This window comes from Pipistrellus kuhlii, unplaced genomic scaffold, assembly GCF_014108245.1.
Source record: "Pipistrellus kuhlii isolate mPipKuh1 unplaced genomic scaffold, mPipKuh1.p scaffold_m20_p_12, whole genome shotgun sequence".
Taxonomy (NCBI): Eukaryota; Metazoa; Chordata; class Mammalia; order Chiroptera; family Vespertilionidae; genus Pipistrellus; species Pipistrellus kuhlii.
Window position 1 is genome coordinate 5,227,364 of NW_023425427.1, and position 15,868 is coordinate 5,243,231.

The 15,868-nt window shown below is 55.7% G+C and overlaps 1 protein-coding gene across 8 annotated transcripts in view; it reads left to right on the forward strand.

The window, feature by feature from the left end:
* The window catches only part of LOC118716123 (DAB2 interacting protein), a 174,968-nt gene that overhangs the window by 91,843 nt on the left and 67,257 nt on the right, over positions 1-15,868 (forward strand). For 5 of the 8 annotated variants that reach the window (XM_036432883.2, XM_036432884.2, XM_036432885.2 and 2 more), the window contains exon 3: positions 7,212-7,357. The exons of 1 other annotated variant lie outside the window; for it this stretch is intronic. In XM_036432883.2, coding sequence (XP_036288776.1) covers positions 7,212-7,357 — 146 coding nt within the window. Of the gene's footprint in view, positions 1-7,038; positions 7,358-9,175; positions 9,195-15,868 lie in introns of those variants that run through there. 2 more of the 8 variants (XM_036432894.2, XM_036432890.2) reach the window with 2 other exon arrangements.

Sequence of the window (15,868 nt, forward strand, 5' to 3'; positions counted from 1 at the left end):
AGTGTTTGGCCTGGTGTCTGACAGCGTAATTCTGTGAGCGCCTAATGACAGCTGAGTGTGTGTGCCTTTGTGAGCTTGTATCTGCACGCTTATCTGTGCGTTTTATGACTGCGTATGTGTGTGTTGGTCCATGGGCACATGTGCTTACACGGTGGGGGTGATGGGGAGACGTGTGTGTTTACACATGAATGTCTTTGGTGGACGGGCACGCTCCTCTGGAGCCTCATGGCTTTGTATGCCTGTGTCTCCTTAAACGTGTGTGTTTTTCTGGCCCTGCATATTTGTCCATGTGAACATGTTTAGGTGTCGTTATCCAGGTGCTATTTTAATCCAGGAATGATTCTTGAGTGTCAGGCCCCAGCCCCTCCTGGCTCTCATGGCCCATGTGTTGGTTCTCTGAGTGACCCAGCGAGTCTGTCTACCTTCTCTGGGTAGAGAGGAGTATGGAGGTCTTACATTCAAGGGCACGTTGGCAAGGGGTGAAGGAGGTTTTTATATGGGTATCAGATGGCCGGTGAATATGTGGCCACCAGGAAGGCACCAGCTAATCCTGGCTTTATCGTGCTGCCCCTGTTTCACCTGTCAGGGTGTCTGACATTCCACCATTAGTGAGTCATTTCTGTCTCTTTGATGATGTCTATCTCCCAGAGGAGGCCAGGAGGCCTGAGGGCTTGCTGAGGGTGGAGTCCCAGGAACAGAGAAGGAGGGAGGAGGACCCCAACATCTGAAGGATTCCATGAATTCACTGGTACTGCCATGTGGGTGGGAGAGCCCAGCTGTGGGGGGCAGCTGCTCTAGCTTTACACAATCACTTCTCAGCACCAGAAAGGAGCTTGGCCATCACCCAACCCAGCCCTCATGGCACAGATGGGAAGACTGAGGCCTGGGAAGAGGAAACACAGGGAGCCTGGGAGGTCTTGAGGCATGGGGTGCTGGGTGAGGAGAGGGTGCCTCTGGGGCAGATCACTGCCCTCTGGGCCGCAGGTGCTTTGTCTGTACCATGTGGACATGGGCCCGATTGCCCCCGGGAGCCCTCCTGGCTCTCACCCTGTGATTCTGGTAGCAGGACTCCTCTCTGCCCCCAGCCCCTTCCCAGAGCCTGTGTCCAGGTGGAGTAAGGTGCCCAGTCTGCCTGCCTGCCTGTGTGCCCCACACATCTCCTCCCCTGGGGTGCTATCTGGCTAGGATCTTCCCCTCCCTTTCCTGTTTACCTGTGTGCGCTGCTGGCATTTGCACAAAGCCCCAGAAAGAGACTGAGAGACTCCATCTCTGCTTGGGTGCCAGCCTTGGCACTGGCCGTGGGAGGAGGAGCTGGGCCCGGCAGGGGGAGGGCTCCTGAGCTGAGGTGCTGCCTCCAGCCTGAGCACTGCCTCAGCGGCCCTGGGTGGGCAGCCTGGAGCCCATTGGCAGGGCAGGCCCATCCATCCATTTGCAGAGACCTAGGGTTCGTTTGCTAAAAGGGGAGCAGTTGCCGAAACTGGTTTGGCTCAGTGGATAGAGCATTGGCTTGTGGACTGAAAGGTCCCAGGTTCAGTTCTGGTCAAGGGCATGTATCTTTGTTGCGGGCACATTCCCAGTAGGGGGTGTGCAAGAGGCAGCTGATCGATGTTTCTCTCTCATCAATGTTTCTAACTCTGTCCCTCTCACTTCCCTTCTATAAAAAAATCAATAAAATATATTTTAAAATAATAATAATAAAAAATAAAAGGGGAGCAGTTGAAGAAGGCAGAACCAAGTCGATGGTGGAGCTGAGGGAAGGAACCCGCCCTTCACAGAGCACCTGCTATGAGCCAGGCAAGGCTGGCGCTTGATGCTTTACACTCGGGTGAGAAAGTGGCCCAGAGACCAGTGGTGACATGCAGCGCCCAGGTGCCCAAGTGGTGGTGCTGGAATGCAAACCCTTAGGTGCCTCCTGGTCCGGGAGGGAGGCGTGCATGAGGAGGGGCCAGGCTTCCCTTTCCTGAGCCTCCAGGTCCTCACGTGTGAGTTCCAGGCGCTCAGGGAGAGGCACACCTCTCTTTCCCTCCCATCCAGAGGCCCAGCACGGTGCCTGGGGCTCTGCTCCGTGGAGGGAGGATGGGCTGAGCTCTCAGTTCTCCTTCTGGCCTTTGACTTATATGTGTGCAAGCATGTAAGTGTGTGTGTGTGTGTGTGTGTGTGTGTGTGTGCGCGTGCGTGTGTGTACATGTACATGTGCATGTGTAAGAGGGACCAACCCTGCCCATGCCAGGGGCTAGAACTCTCCTGGTTACACTACCAGCTCCACTGCCTATCAGCTCTGCCACTGGGCAAATGGCCTAACTTCCCTGAGCCCCCATTTACTCACCTGAAAACCTGAAACACTCTGAATTCTGAGGCACACAGTTTCCCAGGGAGTCCCAGGAAGAGGCATTGGGCACTCCTTGGGACGTGCAGCGAGTGTGGGGGGCAGAGCGGCTTGGCAGAGCCGGAACACGATAACGGGTCATTTATCATCATCCTCATCGCTTGGAATTGATTGAAATGCGCGAGTGAAGAAATCTTGTGTCTGGAATTCTGAAAGGCCCTTGAGAAAGTCTCAGAACATCCCGGGGAAGAAGCAGGGTTGTGGGCCCGACGCCAGGATGGTGGCGTAGCGGCTGGAACAGGGGTGAGGGAGCTGCCGAGAACGGGGGTCCTTCCAGCCAGAGGCCCCACAGGCTCCTGTCCTCCGTTCAGACTGCCTTGCACGTTGGTCAGTGACACGGATGTAAGCCCAGGGGTCCTCTGAACCAGGCTAGTGGGAGGACTTACGAACGGGCAGCGGGCACTCACAGCTGTCGGCACCCAAACACCAGGCTGGACTGGAGGTGGGGGAGGCGTGGCACCAGGCAGCTGCCTTGTGCAAAAGCCTCTGGGGCCTGAGCTGACCTCAGTCAGTGACACAGCTGTCTGAGGAGCACGGGGAACAGGGCTGTGCTAGTGGAGGCAGAGCGCCTCGTTCCGGGAGGGCGGAGGCTCGGTTCCCGCGGACTGAGCCGGTTCCTCGCTGAGCTTGACACATCAGTGCCTGCTCCAGTGAATGGGAGCTGAGACCGCCATCTGAGCAGCCCGCCCCAGCTCTTCGTATCTCCAGAGTCTCTGTGAGGTTCCTTTAAAAAGAAAACAGCGTTTGTTTTTTAAAAAATTCAAAACTACCAAGCTGGATGAGAGCCTGTGACTCCAGCCTCACTTTGCAAGCATGCTCATTCCTTTACTAGGCGTGACGTCAGGCTGCCAGGCCACCGTCAAGCTCCTCAGAATGCACAGACTTCCCCCGGTGGTGGTCACATACCTTCCAGAGCTTTATCTGTACTAGAGCCGCAGGAATTTAGTACCGGTAGTTTATGTGTGCCACCAGAGGAAGAAGGTTGAAAATCTCTGTTCTAGAGGCAACATCAGTGATGATGATAATAATAATAATAATAATAATAATAATAAAGCTGGCAACTACTATGTTTAGTTGCTTAATAGTTAGCATTTTACTGGTGATCTCTTACCTTTATTTAAGCCTTCCCACCCTGTAGATGTCATTAGCCCATTTTGTAGATAGGGACACAGGCTCAGAGAACTCTAGTAGTTTGCACGCCCCCACTCGCCCCTCCCCTCCGCCCTGCTTATCAGAATTAAGATTTGGACACAGGTGGTGGGAGAGTACTTACTTTTGCTTGGTGTGATCACCAGGGCCACCTTGTATAGGATCTGCCTCCTGGAGAAGGTGGGATAAAGCCAGGCCCCTCGGGCGTGGAGAGGGGTCCAGAGCTTTATCTGTCCTACGTAAGCCTCACTGCAGTCCCCACCCATTTCCCACAGAATCAGGGCCTTGCCGGCCTTCTCCCCTCCTTCCCCCTCTCCCCCGTCCCAGGCCAGGGGGTCTGGGGAGCCTGAGTTGAGCCCAGTTTGCCTTCCTCCAGCGCCTCGCAGGCTCTGCTGCAGGCCTAGAACCTGTTTCGCTTAAAGAAGGAACACGGTTTTCCCACTGCCCCTCACTAACGGTTGACTTGGGTCTAGAACAAGACTTTCTGTCTGGAAGACCGCCAGTCTCTCTTCCTGAGTTCAGGGCTGCAGCTCCCCAGAAATAATGTCTGGGGACCTCCCGTGAAGGGACAGGAGGAAAGGCTCAGCTTCCTTCGGGCAGGACTGAGTGAGGAGCCACCGCTGGCCCTCCACCCCACGAAGAGGTCAGTGAGCCAGCTGTGAGGCTGGCCAGGGCAGGGAACTGGACTGACCTTTGACTAGCCTTGCACTGTGACCTCGGTGCCTCATTCTCCCTCGTAATGCGTTCTTTTGGGTTCGACTGCCCTTTTAGTGTTGGCTATCTGGGATGATGAGCATTGGTTAAGCTTGGCAGAGGCAGGGACATGAGCTGAGTCCTCGGGGGGACACCAGGGTAGGCAGGTGCAGTGTGGTGGGAGTGAATGGGGGTCCACCCCGTTCTTCTAAAGCAGTGATTGGCAAACTGCGGCTCGAGAGCCACATGCGGCTCTTTGGCCCCTTGGGTGTGGCTCTTCCACAAAATACCACGGCCTGGGCGAGTATTATTTTGAAGAAGTGCCGTTAGAAGAAGTTTAAGTTTAAAAAATGTGGCTCTCAAAAGAAATGTCGATCGTTGTGCTGTTGATATTTGGCTCCGTTGACTAATGAGTTTGCCGACCACTGTCCTAAAGAATCACGCTCCCCATGATCTGAGCTCTCTGGCCTCCTAATCTGTACATTGCTCACTTCCTGGTGTTCATGGCCATATTGGTCACGGTGTCTGACACATAGTGGGCTTTAGTAAGTGGTGAATGAGTGACTGTCACAGAGAGTTTAAGTCCCTAAGGTCATGGTCAGTTGGGAGGCCTCTTGTCAGAGGAACATTAAGTGTCACCTTAGAGAAGGTGGAGAGAGGAAGTGACACATGTCTCACTCAGTCTCCTAGGAGGGAGAAAAAAAATGTTTTTTTCACTAAAAATGAGTAAAGCTGTCAATATTGGTACATAATAAGCAGCCTCAATGGTGAAACATGTCTTGTGTTCTTTGTGCCACAGGGGTGTAAAAATGGTGAAATTTCCATCAGTGTAGAAAATAAAAAAAAATTTAAAAAAATGAGAAAAAGTACAAACCCATGGTGGGGAACTTGCTTGACAACAACACCTGTTCGAGAAGAACCCATCCAAGTTAACCAGGTGCATCTCCCCTCCCCCCATCCCTGGCAAGAGGCCAAGATTTGGAGAGTCCAGGGCTTGTGTGAAGGTGTGGGTTCCCCTGTGTTTCCCAGAGGGTCTAATGTCCCCTGAGCTGCCACCATGTGTGGTTCCTCTGCATTGGGCATTGCCCTCTGGGTGACCCCTCTGGATTAGGGTCCCTCTCCCCCACTCCCCACCCCCAGCAGCTAACACCTAAGAGATGCCTGGTGAACTGCAAGCTGGTTAGAGCATCTTCATGGGGGAGCCTCTGAGCTGCAGAGGTGAGAGGCATTGGAGTCCACGGCCTGAGAAGCCTTCTGGATGAGGTGGCATTTCAGTTGGGCCTTGTAGGATGTGCAGTATTCTGACCGGAAGCCACGGGGATAGGTCTTCCGTGGATGTGAGAGATTGAGTGGGAGGGAAAAGGAAGGGGAGAACGGAAAAGGAAAGCGTGGAGAGGGTGGGCAGAAGAGGGCATCCTGTGGGAGGAGCTCTGGCTTTGGTTGGCCTGGAAGCCGTGCGTCCTTGGGAAAGTCATTTTACTTCTCCGAGCAAGGTTTACCGTCTTCATTTTTTTTTTTTCCCTGTGTGGGTCATGAGATAGATGATGTGTTCAACCAATGTTTGACCTTGTCGTGTTCAGGGTGCTGGGGCCATAGAGAGGGGCAGATCTAGCACAGGGCATGACCTATGGCAAATGTCCACCTTTCCCCCTGGGCCAGAGAGTGCCCCGAAAACCACCCTCTAATATGTGATGGATAAAATGTGATGTTCAGATCGAGTGCAAATAAGTTAATATCACGTTCACCTGGAATTGAGGCTAGGGTGGTGAAACCCCGGAGCCCTCTCAGATAAATTCTCCCTCGGGAACCTCCCCTCAACCCCGTTTTCCTCCCCTTCCAGCATCTTGTGTGTTCCAAGTTCAGAACGCCCCAGGCTGCGGCCCCTTGAGGCTCCAAATCCACCCATTCGCGTATAAAGGAAGTGCTGGTTCCGCCTGCATTTCTCTATGGAACCCCTGTCTGGCTATTGGCCTAAGAGTTCTTGGGGCGGAGGTGGGATTAAGCTCTGTCCTGAGTCCAGGAAAGCCTTGGTAGATGGAGGAATGGCTTGAATGCCCTCCCCCCAGATGAGGTCTGCCATACTCCTCCCAGGAGCAGACCCCTCTCCACCGCGGGTCAGGAATGGGCCCAGGCAGCTGTCCCTCTAACGAAGGCCCCGACATCCCTGAGATCTGGCGTCAAATCTTGAAAGATGCAATGGAGATACCCCTGGGCTCTCCCCGAGCTAGGCACTAGGGACCTGAACCCAAGGTGATTGCCCCGGCTGGAATCCTATGTCTCCAGCAAAGGGCTACCCCCTGAGGGCCCGTGATGGTCATCCACGGAAGGAAGGGCACCCAGGCTAAGGGTCCAGGTGGTCAGGGTAGCTTCTTGGTCCCTAGAGAGGACCTCACACCTGCTCTCAGAGCCTTCCTTTCCCCATCTGTATACCCGGGGTTGTGTGCAGGAAGGCACCTCGTTCATCTGGAAAGGTGTGGGAGGCGTGGATTCCCCAAGGCAGGTGGGGGGTGTGACCTCGTTCCCGGCAGAGGTGAGGAGACCGCGGTCGCCAAGCCCCCGGGGTGGTCCCCGCCCCCCGCAACCCCGCCCCCGGGTTCCCGGCCGCCGGCGCCCGGGGGGCTCGGGCAGCCTCGGCCGCGGCCGGCGCGGCTCGGCTCCGCGTCGCCATGGCAACAGCGGCTTAGGGGCGGGGGCGCCGCGGCGGGCTGGGCCGGGCCAGGCTGGGCCGGGCGGGCGGCGCGGGGTGGGCTGGGCCTCGCTGCGCGGGCCGGGCCGTCGGCGCTCGCTCGGCGGGCGGGCGGGCGGGCGGCGCGGGCTGCGAGCTGCTGGGGCCGAGCCCGAGCCCGCGCCCGCCCTCGGCCGCGCGGCCGCCCGAGCCGGGGCGCGGGTCCCGCGCGGGGTCCCGGGCCCGGCGCCGCCGCCGCCGCCGCCGCCGCCGCGCTAACCCCGCCTCCCCTTCCCCTTCTTGTCGCCCCGCGCGCAGGGCTTCCTCAGCCGCCGCCTCAAGGGCTCCATCAAGCGCACCAAGAGCCAGCCCAAGCTGGACCGCAACCACAGCTTCCGCCACATCCTGCCGGGGTTCCGGAGCGCCGCCGCCGCCGCCGCCGCCTCCGCCGCGGACAATGAGAGGTGAGCCCGCCGCCGCCGCCGCCGCCCGGCCCGGCCTCCCGCGCCGCCGCCCCGGGATGCGCCCCGGAGGGCGCGGGGACAAAGCGGGAGCCGGCGCCGGTGCGCGCTGAGAGCCGGAGGGGGCGCCATGCCGCCCTCCGGCAACTTGTGGGGCCACCGCGGACTGGGGGGCACGACGGGGGGACCCTTCTCTCACCCCCTGAGGCCGGGCGGGAAGTGCCCTGGGCGAGAAGTCCTGCCTCGCCTCGCGGAGGTGGGCATTGTCTCCCGGGCGCTGCAGTGCCCGGAGCTGGGGACCCAAGTGGCGCCTCCATCCACAGGACTCGCCCTCCCTGCCCCTGGAGCCCCCGGGTGTCCAATACAAAAGGCATTTTTTCTGCTGGGTTTTGCTGAAACCCAGCGGCGAGGAAAAGCGTGAACATCTGGCGGGGAGGAGCAGGGGGCTGGGCCGCTCAGGGGGCACATCTGCTCTAAGTAGGGCGCACGCCCTTCGGGGGGCTGGGGCGAGCCAAGCGGCCGTGCCCGGGTCCTGAGCTCAGGGCATCGCGGGAGGCTGTTGAAGGAGGAAGGGCCTTAGCCTCTCCGGCCTGGGCAGCTGCTTCCCTTGCTTACCTCTCCACTCCCAGGGGTGTCTCCTGTTCCCTGTTTCCTTTTCCTGGACAAGCCAGGAGCAGGGTGTGGAAATTCCAGGGGGAGGTGGCTCGTGGGCCCGAGGAGGAGAGGGAGGAGGCAGTTCAGCCTGCCCGGGAGTCCCCGGGAGCTGAGCAGGCTTCAGCTCGCAAGGGCAAGCCATCCTGTCCGCCTGTAGGGGCACTGGGCGGGCAGGCACAGTCCCTCGGGGCCCAGGTCACGCTCCTTGAGCCCTGCCAGCCACCGCACCTTTCCCCTTGGGCACAGGTACAGCGATGGATTGTGGTGCCGGTTAGAACGTGTCCCTCCCCGCCCAGCTAGTGGAGGGGAAAGAACGGGTAGGCACCATTCAGCCCCACGTCTCAGGCCGCTGGCATCTGCCTTCATGGGGCTGTGCCTTGTGTGTGATCGGGCGAGTTGGCGAGAAGGGGAGGCACGGGGAGGAATGAGAACGTGTTTCTGCTCCCCTTTAGTTCCCGCGAGGAAAGGAGTGCAAGTTAGATAGCCCAACTCCTTCCTGCCCAAGGGTGAGTGACTTTAACTGACCCCTGGCATCTTTCCGGAGAGTAGCCCCAGTAGAATGACCAGACCTTTCATTTCTACCAGCCAGAGAGCTGCACTTCCCAGGGCATCCTGCCGCTGCCTGCAGCGAGGTGCCAAGCCTAGCCCGAGGCGGGACCCTCAGCCTTTCTCTGATGGCCACGGTGCCCCAGGGGACCAGGCGTGCCGGGGCAGGCAGATGCAGCCAGGCCAGAGCTCAGTGCTGGGTGCAGCCACTGCGTCTTTGAAAAAAAATCTCGCTTCCCATCGTTGTTATTGTCTCGGAGTCAGGCCACCGGGTTTGCTGCCTTCCTCCCTGCGCCGGGCCCCGCCTCCGGCTCTCTCCCTCAGGAACATGCCTTTCTCTGCGCTTTCCCTGGCGGGGGTCAGGACCCTCTGCACCCGCATGCGGGGGCTTGTGTACGTACCCCGTTTTGTGTGCATGTGTCGGTGGTTGTCGGGGAGCAGGAGAGACAGCAGGCAGTCCAGCCTCGGAGTGTGTCTGCCCTCCCGGGAGCAGACAGCGTGCATGCCATGTTTACCTCCTTCCCGTGGAGAGCCCGCACCGAGAAGCTGGGGAACGCTTGGCCGGCCGGCTACCTTGGCTGGAGGTTGGGGCATGGCTGAGATGCCCTCGAGCAGGTCCTGCCCGGCAGCGTGGCCTCAGGTCAGCATTGCCAGATGCTGGAGGGGCTCGGAGTGGGGGGTTGGGAGTGAACCTGTGCAAGCCCATTTCTAGAAATGGTGGTACACGGTAGTGGTTGGAGCAGCATGGCAATGGCAGTGGTGTGGAATTGTCTTCTTAATTTTCTATAAACAAAATCTGGCTCGGTGGCTTCTCTGGCACAAGGAGATTTCCTACGGACGGGCAGAGAGAGACCGAGTTTGAAGTCTCTCTTCCCAGCCTTGGAGCTGAAATAGGCTTGGCTAGGACTGGGGTCTCTTGTTTTGCTGCTCTGGTTAGAAGTAGACTCGTTGGCTGCTGCTGGAATGGATGGGGAGATATTTCCCTGGGGCACCCCCTGGAGTCGAAGTCGTCCTATTTGGAGTTGAGTGAGTAAAACCCGACTCGGGTGACCCAACTCCTGCAAAGCTCTTGGTCAGACCTGGGCGAGGGAGGTACCGCCCTGTCCTCTGAGTTGGTGTGCTTGTGCTGTTGGAGGCCGGGAGGGCGGAAAGGCTGCCTTTGGCTTGGTTTAGGAACAAACCAGGGGGTTGAATTCGGCTTCATGGACCCCCACTGGGCTGCCACACCTTCTGCAGGGGGGAGGGGAGGGTAAGTGCATAGATGCCAGTCTCAGGGATGTGAAATGGGAAGAGGGAAGAGGGTGGGGCTTCTAGGTAATGAATATGAGCCCTGGCTCCTGTGGCCTCCCCTATGCAGACACTTGGGGGCCGCCAGTTGGGTTCTGACTTTGGATAAACCTGTGTGCTTTGTGGCTGTTCAAGTGGTTTTGTTGCATGCTGTCTGTGTGCTCTGCAAACTGCTGTGTGGGAAGGTTATTTTTTGCACTGGAATTCTCTTACTTGGAGGATGGAAACCTCCCTGGGAAAGGAGTCTGCCCCAGGTGTGGCGACACGGAGGCTGGCTGGTTGGGAGAGAGGGTTGGTGTCTAATTATGAGGTTGGGGTTAGGCCAGTCAGGGCTTGGTGGGCACGCTTGGGTACTGGGGGTCCCTAGGGCTACAGGACAGGTTTGAGCCTTTGTATTTAATCCCCTGAAGTGGCCCTGGGGAGGTTCCTTTGGAGGTTTGGAAAATAAGCACCCAGGACAGGTAATCATTTCTCCCGGATAACGGAAATGAACGCTGCTCGGAGGCTTTCCAGGTGAAAGGTGTGCTGGCAAAAGCATTTTTGTTTTGCAGGCTGGAAATGCTGCCGCTTCGTTTACAAGGCTGTTTTAATGTGGGTAAAAGCCATCCAGGATGTGGTGGTTCTGCTTTCCCAGAAGATAATTTCCGAGAGTCACCCGTTTATTTATTAATGTTCCCGAGTAGGTAGGAGGGTCAGCTGGCAATATTATGCTGTCTTCATCCCTTTTCTCCTTGACACTGTTTCTGGGTGATCCTGTTCCTCTCCCCACCCCCACCCACCCCCCCCATGCTGGGATTATGTCCTCCCTGCCTCCCTACCTGTTCCCCTACACCCATAGTTATTCTGCAGTGACTGTATCCCCCTTCCCATTCTTCCAGTGTAGAGCTTATGGAAGAAACGTGGGCAGCCCAGGTGCAGGGTTGCAAAGCTGCTGTGTGAGGAGTTAGAGATGGATTATTCCTCCTGGGAATTGAGTTCCCATACCTGGAAGTTATTAATGGTGGGATGCTAGGCAGTGTGCGACTAGGAAGGGAGGTACTGGAAGTTTCGGGTGAGGGCTTTCAGGGACCCTCAGCTGGCCCTGAGTAGGGAAGAATTGGTTCTGCCACTTGGGGTGAGGGAGTCCCTGAATGGGGAGAGGAGGCTTGGTGAGGAGCAGGGAAAACGGAAGACAGGATCTGTTTTTCTGCATTAACGTTGACAGTAGGTGCAGGAGGGGCTGGGCATCCAGGCCTGGTTTTTCTTGCGTGCCCTCCTTCCCCTACCATAGGCAGTGCCTGTTCTTCTCCGCCTTCCCTAGGGTGACTGTGCAGTATAGACAGTTTCTAGGCATAATGGGAAGTATGCCACCGTTGGATTTGAAGCCAGGTTTTCCTGGAGCAAGTCACTTAACTTTTCTGAGCCTCAGTTTGCACATCTTTAAAATGGGCCTGATGGTAATATTTGTGGGAACATTAATCTTAATATATTCAGCACATATTTAACAGGAAGTGTCTGTCCTGTTCAGTGCTATTTCTTTTGCAGCTAACACTGGGTTTGCACATTTCATTTAAGTGTTTCTAAAATTTCAATAAGTAATAGCATGCAAAAGAGGCTTTTTGCAGTCTTTCAATAAGTGGCAGTTAATATTGGTTGGGAAAGGTCACCTCATCTTGGTAAGCCTCAGTTTTCTCATCAACAGCATGGGAATAAAAACAAGTGAGGTGTTATTTCGAGGTGCCAGGGAGATATCAGATGTTGCTGTCCCTTGTAAGGCGGAAAGGGCTGTGAAGAGGGTCATCGTTACCTTGAAGTAATAGCTGGGCAGAGTGACCTTAGTTCCTCTCTACACCTGGAGAAGCAAACCTCTTCTACTACATGTGTTTTAAAAATCGGCTTTAAAAGTTACATCTAATGTTGGATCATACTTGTTTTTAATCATGTAGGCATTTAGGTTATGTGGCTTTTCTTAAAAATAATACTGGTATTTAAATCCTTGAATATCTTTGTCTGCTTCTTGATTGTTTTCTTAGGATAAAGTCTCAGAAATGGAATTATTAAGTCAAAGAATAGATAGAAATGCCTCCTCCTCCTGAAAGCCTGTAATAATGTGCACTGCCCCAATGGTTTCTGAGAGTGCTTGTGAGCACCTGTGCCCTCCCACCCGTACCAACATCTTGGTGTCATCATTAAAACAATCTTTGTTATTTGAATAGGCCGGAAGAAAAAAATGGTGTTTCTTTGTTAATTGCATTTCTTCCCTTGCTAGTGATTGAATATTGTTTTCTGAGAGCAATGGCCAGGAGTGCTTTTTCTTTTGAGTCTTGTCTATTCCTGTCCCTTGCCTTCTGACAAGCCCCTGGCAGGATTCGTGGTTGCTTTGTACGGCCTCCCTCTGCTCTGAGAGGCCGCAGGTAGGTGGATCTTTGTTAAATGGGCCTCTGCCTTCTGAGAGGTATGGCAGGGAATTCATTAATTATCTACAAGGAAGGCTCTCAGCTCTCTCCCCTCCCCTTCCCCCTGCCTCTTCATAAGGGAATCGGATTTAATTCTTAATCCGATAATTATCGTAAGGAGGCCTGGTGCATACACAGCACTTGGCGAGGTCTTCCGCCCTACAGGGTAGGTGGGCAGTGAAGCACTGTTCGGTTCAGGGACACTGAGGGACACCGAGGTACACGGAGGCGTGGAGGTGGGACTGTCACCAAAGCCAGGCCTTGCCTCCGGGTCCTCACCACCTGCAGTGTGGCATTCGGAGCCCCGTGGGCACCTTTGGCAGCAAGGCTGACCTGAGCCCCATGCACGGGCAGGTAATTCTGAGCCTCGTCTCCAGAGAGGGAGGGGGAAGCTACAGAACACGACTCGGACGTAGAGAAGAACCAATTTATTTTTTGCCTTCTCATTTTTATCACCCTCCTTTTAGATCTGCAGCTCCCTCGTGTATCTTCCAGAGATCCGAGCTGGGCAATATTTTTAGGAACCGTGGAAATTAGCTAGCGAGAATGTGATCAGCCCCAGGCTGGGGTTTCAAAGACATATAGAGAAGCCTTTCTTGGTACTGGCATCTGTAGATACATGCATGTCTGTGTGTGCACATTTGTGTATGTCTTACAAGTGCATACCTGCCCTCATGAGTGTTGTGTGTATGCTATATGTAAATACGTTGTACATGCCTGTGCGTTTGAAATGAGTAATGACATGTAAAATGTTTAGAATAGTGCTTGCCACTTCATGTTGGATTGGAGCATATGAAGTGGCTGTTTTTGTAGGTCAAATGTGGGCATATGGTTCACTCTAATAAGTGCTCAATAAGTGTTGACTGCCGTTATTATTATTGTGTCTGTTTATTCTGTGTACATGTGTGTATAGTATGTTCTGTGTTTGAGCTCTCACACGTGGATATCTGTGTGCAGTTTCTGTCTGGGTGTGCGGCTGCTGAGCTGGCCTGTTAGGTGACAAACCGCCCACCTTCCTGGGGAGAACCTTCCAGGGCTCGGCATATACATGGGCCATCAGGACAGCAGCCTTCCTGCTTAATTCCCTTTAACTTTCAGGTGCCAGCAGAGCCCAGGCTGGGGTGTCAGGCCTGAGGGGTGCTGTGGGGCCCATCACATTCTCCCAAAGTAACTCTGCCTATTTCTAAGCCCCATGTCTGAGAACACGCAAATCGACTCTTTAATGGAATCCCTTTGCAAAAATATTACTTGAAGCAGAAAGTTAATTACCAGGCTCTAATGAATGGCTATTTTAGAGGGCCACAGAAGAGATCCTAGGGAGACCGAAAAGGCAAGAAGGAAAACATCCCGCTCCCCTCCGGAGCGCCTGGTGACTCCTCCCCTGGCGGCAGAGCACACTTGGCCTCTCCCAGCCTGCGCTGCCGCCCACTCCCCGGTGACTGGCTCAGGGGAAGTGGAAAGCTCCCTTTGTGCGAAGACCCTCCGGTGTCCTCTGAGGAGTGGCCTGGGTGCATTCCCACCTGGGGGTGGGCTGTGTGAGGAGCTGTGGGTAGCAAGCCTGGACGGAGGCGGGGCTGTACCTCCTTACCCGCACCCCCTCCCGGGCCTCTGAGGCCTCTGTAGCTGGGCTACACGCCCAAGGCTGTGGGAAGGACAGTCCCTGGCCACTCCTCAGTGAAACTGGCCCCTCCCTTCCTCTTCCAGGGTACTTTGGGCTGCTGCCTACAAGACCCCCTGTGCTATCCCTTCTCCCCTTCTGCACGAGGCACCTTCTGGAAAGGCTAACTCTCTACCGGGTAGTTAGCTACCTCCTCCCTGTGCTCCCCCAGTGCTCAGTGTGGAGTCATCTGTGATCATGCCTGCCCACCCACCTCAGCGCACTGGTTGAAAGCCCAAGGAGATTGTTGTGATAGAAATGATGTGGAAGTTTCCCTTCCTAGCTGGGGGTGGCCTGTGTTTCCTCCCCTCTGAGATAGAGGGCATCTCTGTCCTCTGTGGGCATGTGTGAGTATGAGCCTGTGGCTGGACACACCGCCATGGCTCCCCACCCCGTCTTGTCTACAGGCCTCACCGCCTGCCACCCGGCTGTGCACCAGAGGGCCCCTCTGAGCAAGGCAGGTGGTGGGTGAGGACCCAGGGGAAGGACAGGGAGATAGGGTTCCCCACCTGCAGAGATCCCTGGCAGTCTGCCTGGGAAGGTCCTGGGCATTGGGAGGGTAGGAGGAAGTGACCCCAAGGCTAGAGGTCAAGCCTGATTCTCGGAGTATGCCAAAATAGGACCTCCCTGTACCCCGCTTACACCTGCTCAGGAAGCCTGCGGGCACCTGACTCCTAGGGTGGTTCCCTCAGAGACCTCCGCTGATGGCGGCGGCCTGGGTGGGCCGGTGTGAGGTTTTAATTTTGTGCCTTGTGTGAACGTGCTCCTGTGCCGGAGGAGGGGAGGTGCTAGAGGGCAGCCTCAGGACCTCCTTGGAGGTTCCCCCAAAGGCAGCCTGAGCAAGGCTTTGCCACCCTCACCCTCCTGCTGCCATTCCTTGACTGCTACAGGCCAGCCTAGAGCCAACAGAGGTCAGGGGCTGCAGGAACGAGGCTGCTGGGCCAGGCTCTGTCCTGTAAGACAACTTTGGAAGAGCCACCGTGTCTCCGTTTTCCCATCTCGTTAGTGGGGAATTGGCCCAGCTAGATGCTCTATGGGGTGAGTTACTCCTGCCACAATGATTCCCCACCTCCCTCTTCTATTGGGCAGCCCCCATGGGAGAGGCCCCCTTTTGACCCCGTGCCAGCTGGTTCTGGCCACCACCCAGTTAACCTTTGGACCTGCCTGTTGCCCTGACTTTTCTTGCATCCTCCGGACCCTCATTGGAAGGCCAGACATGATTGTGAAAGAGAGCAGTGGGCAGAGCTGTAGACGCACTCTGGTAGCACAGGCCCTGATTTAGTGCGACGGTGTCGTGGCGGGGGTTTCATGTGAGGGCAGTGAATTAGCGCGGCGGCTCCCTGTGCCCACTGACTAAGGGGAAGTTAATTTCATGCTCTGTCTTTTTGACATTCGTAATCAAAGCACTGTATTGCAGCTGCAGACGGTTAGCACGTGAAGGATGTGCAAGCCTTAACAATTTCTGTTTCCAGTGAAGCGGATTGATTAATAGATTGTTCACAGCCCCGCCCACTCTGTTCCTGTTCCCCTTCCTTCCCCCCGTTTCCAACTTCCCCAGATCTCATCAGGACACCCAGCCCCAGGATTGACTGACTACAGCCCCACTCTTGTCTTGGAAGCAGAGGGGCTGGCCTCTGAGTAGGACTGACCGGCCAAGCTCAGCCCCACAGGACTGACCCTTCATCCTCACAAACCAGGATTGCCTGGGGCACCTGATAAAATGCAGGTTCTTGGGCCCCAGCCCAGACCTTCGGAATTAGAGTCCGGTGGAGTAATTGAGTTTCCCCACAGTCTGAGAACTGTTGCCCTAAGTCAGTGGTCGGCAAATTCATTAGTCAACAGAGCCAAATATCAATAGTACAACGATTGAAATTTCTTTTGAGAGCCAAATTTTTTAAAACTTGAACTTCTTCTAATGCCACTTCTTCAAAATAG